Source organism: Mesoplodon bidens (assembly GCF_964165515.1).
Source record: "Mesoplodon bidens genome assembly, chromosome: 2".
Lineage (NCBI taxonomy): Eukaryota > Metazoa > Chordata > Mammalia > Artiodactyla > Ziphiidae > Mesoplodon > Mesoplodon bidens.
The window spans coordinates 80,320,083-80,328,994 of NC_138177.1; the positions used below are offsets into that span (position 1 = coordinate 80,320,083).

An 8,912-nucleotide genomic window follows, 5' to 3' on the forward strand; every position below is an offset into this window, starting at 1 on the left:
AAAAAAACTGTTTCTTTCCCTTGAAAATCCAGAACTTTTCAAAAGGAAATAAATAAAAATAAAAAAATAAAAAAAGGATTCTCAGAGTCTGTCTTTCCATAAGAACACCTGGCTTCCTGTCTCGCCCAGCAAATGATCAGGCTACATGGGATACAGGAAGAGGTGTGGGGACCAGGGGGCTGGTGCCTCTGGGTCCAGGGCAATATTGGAGGATGGGTTATTGGTTAACATTTCTTCTGTTGGATATTGACCTCAGGCAGACGATTGGGTTGGTTAACCCCTACCCTATGGAGGGAAGTGGAGGGAAGGGAGGGGAAAGTCTTGAGGACAACAAGGCTCCTGAGGGAAGAGGAAAGGCTCAAGGACAGAGAAGTGGAAGGGGTTAACCTTGCCACACCACTTACATGCCAGACGGGAGACAGAAATGAGTGTTGCCTAGCGTTGGCATGCTGCCATGACCTTTGCCCTGGGTTTCTGCAAAAACAGCTCTAAAGGGGACCCCTTCCCTCTTGGCCCTGGAGTAAAGAGAAACTGGGTTCCCGGCCCCAGAAGGGTGCAGGGAAGTGAGGAAGAGAGAGAATGGGAGAATCCGTCTACTAGCAAAGGTTATGCAGCTGCACAAGGCAGACCATAGTCAAGCAGAGCCAGCAGAACCTGGCTCCAGATGAAACAGCCGAGGGGGAAGGGCAGGGCTGAAGCAGGGACTGAGACAAATCCACCAGCCTTCTTCTGATTCCCCAACCAGGCTGCAGGCGTGCAAGCATCTAGGTGGCAGGTTTGTGAAGCATTTTGAGATTGCAAAGAGAGCCTCTGTGTAAAAAACCCGGGGCACCGCTAAGCTGTGAGCGCTGACCCCCTGTCTGGACTTGGCCTGGAGCGGGCGGCCTCCTGGAAGCCCTTCTAACTCGGACCCAGCTTTCTCTACAGGTGTTTCCTCCCCCTCACGGTCAGTCGCCACACACCCCACCACCCCAACACTTCCACGACTTACTTCATGACCAGGATGCCCTTCCTTGTTGCAGCCTCCAGATCCACATTGTCCACGCCCGTGCCAGCCCGGCCCACCACCTGCAGCTTCTTGGTCGCGTTGATGACATCAGAGGTCACCTTGGTGGCCGAGCGGACAATAAGGCCTTCGCAGTCCTGAGGCAGAAGAAGAAACACCTGGATCCACAGAGTTGGTCTTTGAGACCTCGTAAAGCCCTTCTGTCCAAAGTGGGAGTTCCTGCAGGCTGGCTGACTTTGGATCCATTCAAGGAAAGGAAGGCATGTTTATGCACACACATCTGAAGGCCCCCGCTGTCACTCAAGCTTGGGTTCACATCCAATCTCCAGCCCTGACAAGCTATGACTCTGAGCTTCGGCCTCCTTAAGTGTGTGAAGAAGAAATGAGACAGGAAGGTACAACGCCTGGCATGATATCTGGCCCCGCTCAATGGACATCACTTCCTCCACTGGACACGGAGCTACTGATGGAAGAGGTGGGATTGGATTCTACTTTGTAAGCCCCTATGCCTGGTACACGGAAGGCACTCAATAGATGAATAAATGAAGTGAATAAAAGACAAATTGTTTAGGAAAAACATTTCCTAAAATAGAAATCAAAGTAAGGGGAAGGGGAGAAAATAATTAAACGTGTCCATAGTTACTTGGAAAACCAGGCACTATAAGGCTAAGACTATACCTATGTGAAAAATCAGACTTTCTGGATTCATCATAGCCATTTTACTTGGGCTAAGCCAGACCCCAGGACAATCTTCCTTAGGCTCATCCAGAATCCAGTGGTATCTTCTGCAGAAAAAGGATACTGTAGCCAAACACCCGATGAGAATCCCCAGGAAATAGAGCAGGTGAGCGAATACACACTCTGTCCCAAGCTGGCTGTCCCAGGTTGGTGAGCAAGCAGCAGGGGTCACTGCACAAGCAGCAAGCTGGGAACCAGCAGGCTGGGGTTCTAGGCCTAGGGCTGGCAATGACAAGTTGGGACACTGTACCAAGTCATGTCACCCCGAACCCTGGTCTCCTTCTGTAACATAAGAGCATTGGAACAGATGGCCCCTGGGGTCCCTCCCACATCTGATCTGACACCTGTAAGCCACTCTGCATTTCCCCAGTGGAGCACCCAGCTGGATCCCACGAGAACCTTCTCTCTTCCCTCCCCACCACACGGATTCTGGAGACAGAGGAAGGCCATGGGCATCTGGCTCCTAGGGCGAGGACCCACACTGTGTTTACTGTGTGCAAGCCCAGAGCCTTGGAACCAGTTTGGACAAGTTACATGCAGAGAGAGCACAGAGTTCTTTTCTCTCCACAGATGGAAGAAGAGGAATGAAGCTTACGTTGCAGCCTATTTAGATCTGGAGGGCTTCTCAACACTGGGATGATTGTTCAAGAGAGGCTGCAGAATTACTTCTCTGGAGGTGTGAATGCTTCATGCATCCTCACTGGCTGGGCGCTGTGCCAGACCGCAGACAGCTGGACGGAGGACCCTTCACGGGCATTCCAAGCCTTTTGTGTCTGTGGTTCTGAATAGAATGCTCCTTGAATGCTCGCTCCAAAGCTGCCAGCCCTTCCGCAAACCTTGGGAATCTGCTTCCCACAGGACAGACCCGCTGTAGAAGAGGATGCAGACTCCCCAGGAGTCCACCCCATTCCTGCAGACCCTGAGGACAAGCCCAGAAACAGCATGGCGTTTTTCTTTAACAAGCACAACCTCTCTTTGTGGAAGGATCTCCCTTACAGAGATTTATCCTGCAGCCTCTCTCTACTTTTCCCTCAAGGGTGTGTCCCAGCTTTCTCTGAAGCCAAGAAGTCTGAAGAGCCTCCAGTCAGACCAGCACAGATGTACGTGCAGAGCTCACCCATCCCAAGTGGGAATCTGCCTTTGCAGACTCCCATTCAGCAGACGCTGGTCCCACATGATTCGGGCATTCCTGTGGCCAGAGTTCACGGGCTTTCAAGACCCTTTACACCCTCAACTACCCCTGTTCCTGTTCATTCAAACACATCATCAATTAATTCATTCAAGGGAATTCCCTGGTGGTCCAGTGGTTAGGACTCTGCACTTCCACTGCTGAGGGCGCGGGTTCAATCCCTGGTCGGGGAACTAAGATACCTTGAGCCACACGGTGTGGCAAAACAAAACAAACAAACAAAAAAAACCAAACAGAATTCATTCAATCAGCATGCATTTACTGAGAGCCTGTGTGCCAACCAACCAACCTCCTGCTGAGTCCTCAAAACCCCTGCACTCCAGGCCCGGTCCCCTTCTCTGGGCCCCATGTCATCCCTCAGAGGCTTGGCTCCCTGCAGTCCACTCCTCTCCTCTACTTATGCAAACCGCAGGCCTTTGCAAATCCGCCCAGGTCTTCCCTGCAGTTTGCAGTGATTATAACTTTCTTCTGTAGCACCCCAAGGTCCTCCCTGGCACTCCCGCAGTGGGACTCTCAACACTGCACCCACTCTGCTGTCTACTGTTCTCTGCTTTGTGCGTGCTCTATCTGTATAAGAATGCAGGCTGGAACAGGCATTTTCTTACACTTGGGTTTCCTCCCCACTCCCAGTCCCACAGCTGCTTCAGAGCTGGAAAACAACAGGCCACTGTTCTGCTAGATTTAAGGCGGTTCTGGACAAACTATGCAAACTCAGCAGTGGAAACCCATTCACGTTCCTCAAGTTCACACATGCTTCCTTTCCCAAGAACAGGCTTGGCCTTGGGGATGATTCTAGCATTGCTCCTGCTCCTGACTTACATCATAGGAGAAGTCAGAGAAACTCTCCAGATCATGTTCCCCAGCTATAGAGAATGCAGGTTTGGCACAATATGTGTGATCCTGATTAAGTAGATGGTTATTTAACTTTTGCAAACCAAATCCTAGTGTAAAGGCTAGAAATTTGCATTTTAAAAGAGGCTTTCAACACATGGACTCTTGCATTGAACTTTATTCCCTTCTTTTCCTTTCTTCAAATTCTGAAATAAAGATATAAAGGTGCTTCAGTAAATTAAATGCATTACCAGCATGGGTTTAGAGGATTCTGACCAGCATTGCTAGTTAATGAAACAGAAGAAAATATCAGAAAGCAACACATCTAGTAAGGGTATTCTTTCATGAAACTTTAGTGTATGCGTGTACACATATGTGTGTGTATAGTGAGTTATAAGGTAAAATGGATTTCCTATTGTGGGCCATGGTCAAAGTTTAAAAGCCACTGATACATGCTAAGATTTAAATGTTCCTGCATATTAGGCTTATTTAAGATGTGACATCTGCTGATAGAAGAGGGGTACACAGTCTAAGTAAGAGTTTTGTTGAGTTCCAAACAAGATGCTTTATTATTCCAAGCCAGTGTTTTCCAAACTTTTGACTAAGACCCACAGTAAGAAACACATGTTTAAGTTGTGATTTTATACTCATATACCACACACACCACAAACACACACATAATTGAAACAAATTTCATGACACAATACTTAGCCTTACTATCTGCATTGCTCTCTGATATTTCTTATTTTGTTTTTGTTTTTAAATGCTAATCATGACCCATTAAATGGACTTCATTACCCACTAATGAGCTGTGACTTGCTTCAAGTCTGAAAAGCATGGTTCTGGAGGATGATTGTACTTCCTGACCACAGAGTGAGAGAGAATAAATTGTGCCTGCCCAGAATACCAAGGAGTGGGAACGGAGGCCAGGCCTGGTTCAGGCAATAGGCCCCAGTTTCTTTCAGTATTAAAAAGGTTTAAACAGGGGAGGGCAGGGGCCACTAACCCAGGCACCTCTCCACGCAGAATAACAAGAGGCAAGTGAGGATATGAGGACCCTCCAGTGGCCCAAGCAGACTAACCAGCAGTCTGAACCTAGTGTTTTTTACAAAGACAGACATGAAGACTGGGCGCTCCCAAACCACCCAACAATGTAGCCAACAAACACCCCTCCTCTCCTTCCAGGAGTTTTCAGTGCCTTTAAAACATCCTCCAAGTTCCAGCCCCAGATTCCCAGCACCCACCCGGCCGACCTCCCAACACCATGGAAACCCTCCACTAGTGACGAAGGCCTCCCATTCTAGTCAATTCCACACTTACCACTCCCTCTCAACCCACCCTACCCCCGGGGTACAGAATTTTAATTTCCATAACAAAGCTGGAAAGCCCCAAGTCCAGGCCACTCTTCCCAACCCGGTGGTCTGGTGGAGGTGAGAACCTAGAGACCACTCCGCTTCCTTCTGGCCACTGCCCAGAGCCAAGGCCATTGATACCATCTACACAAAAGAGGAGGTGACAAGTGTGAGGTGCCTGTTTCCCATCCAGTCCTAGGGTAGTCCAAGGATCACGTCCTGAGCCCTTGGTCCCCACCGAGCCCAGGCTGATCACCCGCTTCTCTCCATTTGCAACGCAGTGGAGCAGGCAAAGGCTAGGCTGCCGGATGGTCTCATTTAGCACTCAAGTACTCAAGTGTCATCTGGTCACTTGTCTCACCGTGTGTTGGCCAGGCTCCTAACTAGCTGACAAGCTTCTTTAAGACAGGGACCAGGGACTTCCCTGGTGGTGCAGTGGTTAAGAATCCACCTGGCAATGCAGGGGACACAGGTTCGAGCCCTGGCCCAGGAAGATTCCACATGCCGCGGACAACTAAACCCGTGCCCCACAACTGCTGAGTCTGCGTGCCACAGCTACTGAAGCCCGCGATCCACAACAACAGAAGCCACGCAGTAAGAAGCCGGAGCACCACAACGAAGAGCAGCTCCCTCTGGCCCCAACTAGAGGAAGCCCCCACAGAGCAAGGAAGACCCAACGCAGCCAAAAAAAAAAAAAAAAAAAAAAAAGACAGGGACCAGTCAGAAACTTCTCTGCATACAAGCCAGGGGCATAATGTAGTACCACGGGGTGGGGGAAGAGTGGCAGGGGTTCCATGGAGAAACACAGCAGGAGATAACAATGGCAGTCATGAAGACCATGCGATTGCCTCACAGCTAAAGCAACAGTAGCCACCTCTGTGGCTTGATTTAAGGGACACTGGAGAGGGTGGATCCGCGCTGAGACTAGTTGAAGTTGGTAGGAGGCTACACTGCGGGCTGTGGGGGTTCGGGGTCAGGGGAGAACACATCCGGACGGGTCGGGTAGAGACACCTGGGCGCTGGGCACAGTACAGAAGTAAGAAGTGCAGAAACTGGAGTGAAGAGTTCACGAAGTAAATGTTATAAGGCAGGAAGAGGCCACCAAACGTCGCAGGATTTTTACAAACAAGTTAGAGAAAGATCTGAAGTAAACTGCACAAACGGTGATAACGTTCCTGAGAAAGATCTGCTAGGAAATATACGTTTCCTGGGGACTTTGGGATTGGAATCTGGTCCGATCTGGCCATTCCTGACCCCGCCGAGCCCACTGGCGGAGACTAAGCCTGGACAGCGGCGGCCGAGGCGACTGCCGCGTGGCCGGCGCGGAGATCTCGGGCGCCCCCCGCCCGCCCCTCTTTCCTCCGGGCGCTCCCAGGCGGCAGAGGGGCGGTGAAAACTCTCCGCAGTCTTGCATCAGATGAAAGGCGGGTATGGCGTTTGCCGCTCCAGCCGGGCCGCCTTCCCTGCAGCTTCTCCAGCAGCCACTGAACAGGCTGGGACTCCGCCGGGGCCCCCCAGGGAAAGCAGGACTTGGCTGGGCGAGCCAGGGCTTGGCTGGGGAAGGATCGCCGGTCCCTGAGCTCCAAGCAGGGAAGCCACATTGGCGCCCCTCCCCCGGAGCCCCCGCGCGAGGTGGGGAGAGGCGGCGCCGGGCTGCCAGGGCTACTGAGCGCAACGGCCCTGGGAAGCCGCGCTGGCATCCCGCGGGCAGCCTGCAGGACCAACTGAAGCAGCCAGCACTTTGCAATCCTGGCGGGAGGCATGCCAACGTGAAACACGCGGTTGCAAACGGAACGGGAAGTTTGCATCCTGCAGCTTGCCGCCCTTTGTTCCTCCCCCCTTCTTCTCCCTCCCCCCTTCTTCTCCCTCCCCCCTTCCCAGCCCCCAATATCGGGAGACCCCAAGACTGACACCAGCGATGGGGGTGAGGGTGGGGCACGCTGGGCCGGAATTGGTCAGCCAGTGTCCGCGGAGGATGCCTCGCAGCCCTAGTCTGTCTCCCGCTCGCCTAACCTGCAGCTCGGCTATCAGCTCCTCTTTGCTCAGGTTCTGCTTCTCCACCACCTGCAGCCCTCCATCTTGCAGGATCTTCCGGCAGCAAGGGTCCAGGCTATCACTGATAAGCACTTTCCGTAGATTTGCAAAGGCCATTGCTGGAGTCGGCCTCGGAATCGGCAGCTCTCCCTGGGCAGAAACGCCTAAACGGAGAAGCTGCTGTTCCGGCTGGCTGGCTCGTGTAACTGGGCAGGATTCGCGATCTCCCGCTCCCCCTTATCTCCCACTCCTGCTCCTACCGTCTCCTTTTGATTGGACAGAAACGCTCCAACTCTCTGTGACTCCGCCCCCTCCTCGCGGTGCGGAGCTTTCAGATCCCCGCCCACCATGTTATTCTCCAGAGATGAATTTCTCAATCTCAGCCAAAGCATTTCTCTACACCTGGTGAGTATGCAGAAGCACAACTTACACTGAGTAGCTGATTCATATCTGAAATAAACTGAGAAATATTCGTTCTCATCGTGAGAGAAATGTTTCATCTTCATTCTTTCCTCCTAAGGACCCATTCACTAATTCCTTAACAAGCATTTATTGAATGCACGTACTATGTGCAAGGCACGGTGCTGGATGCTGAAGAGGCTCGAACGTCAAAAAGACATAACCCCTTTCCTCTAGTGGCCTAACATCCGAGGGTACCAAAGACACAGACACGGAAAGTTAAATATTAAAAAGCAGTGGGAAACCATTTCTGAGACCTCACAAAGCAGTGATTACTTCCAAATGAATGCTGCAATGAGAATTATGAGCTTAAAAGAGAGCAAGGGCCTGGTGCATTTGGACCAGCCGAAATGTTTGTTCAAGTTCAATATTCTCCTTTTCCTCTACTTCCTCTCTGATTATTAAAAAAAAAAGAAGAAAAGGAAAATGAGATGTCAGTCTGGCCTAATTTATATATTGACCAAGGAGGCACATCCCAGCTCTTAACTCCTTTATGTTGAAACCCCACAGCAAACATGCTTTTCTATGCCCCACCTTGTCGAATACTGGAAAATTCCATTTTGGATTATTTAAGGCCACCTAGGATCAGGGATGCTTATAGCTGAATTAGAATTCAGTGTTTTAGACATATCTGGCCCAGTTAACCGCTGTGTTCTGCTGTGCTGAACCATTCACAAAACTCAAGTGCTAGATCCTTATCCTATAGAACTATGCAATGTCAATATTCTGACGTAACGAAACTTTGGACAGATAATTCCTAGGCACAAATCAGAAGTTAGATCAAATGCTCCCAGTGGGAAAGGAGATAATTTGGCTATCCTGTTTACTGGTTTGGATGATTTCTTGGTCCTACATTCCAGCACTCGTGAGTATTCCATTTCTCTTCCTCTCAGGAGGTGCCCAGCAGCCCTGGGGGTCCTGGAAGCAGATGGTGGACCTGGCCCCAGAGGCTAATGAAGCGACTTGGGAAGCACCCATTTTGGTTACCACTTTCACTCACCCGCTTCCAGGACTCACCCTCTGCTTTCATTCAGTGTAGAATCTAAAGCCCACTGTCTCTAAAGGGTAACCCCACCCCTTTACCCCAAGTCAAACTTCTCAGATGGTGTTGAACTCACAACCAGAGGCCCTTCACACCTGTCACCTGGGTATTATTTTCTTTCTTTATTATTTATGCCCCACCTACTTTCAAAATGACACACAAAAGATACTTCTAAGACCATTAAGAAAATAGTTAACAGATAAGAGTCCATTTCCAGGTAGAAGGGAGGGTGTGTAAAAATTTCTACCCTAAGCAAGTCAG

General features: G+C 50.5%; 1 protein-coding gene across 3 annotated transcripts in view; it reads right to left on the reverse strand.

The window, feature by feature from the left end:
• Positions 1 to 7,395, reverse strand: part of PHGDH (phosphoglycerate dehydrogenase) — a 32,005-nt gene extending 24,610 nt beyond the window's left edge. For 2 of the 3 annotated variants that reach the window (XM_081225927.1, XM_081225925.1), the window contains exons 1-2: positions 7,130 to 7,395; positions 992 to 1,143 (exon numbers count right to left, since the gene is read on the reverse strand). In XM_081225927.1, coding sequence (XP_081082053.1) covers positions 992 to 1,143; positions 7,130 to 7,267 — 290 coding nt within the window. In that variant the 5' untranslated portion in view covers positions 7,268 to 7,395. The remainder of the gene's footprint in view (positions 1 to 991; positions 1,144 to 7,129) is intronic. The other variant, XM_081225926.1, reaches the window with a different exon arrangement.
• Positions 7,396 to 8,912: the final 1,517 nt, after the last annotated feature.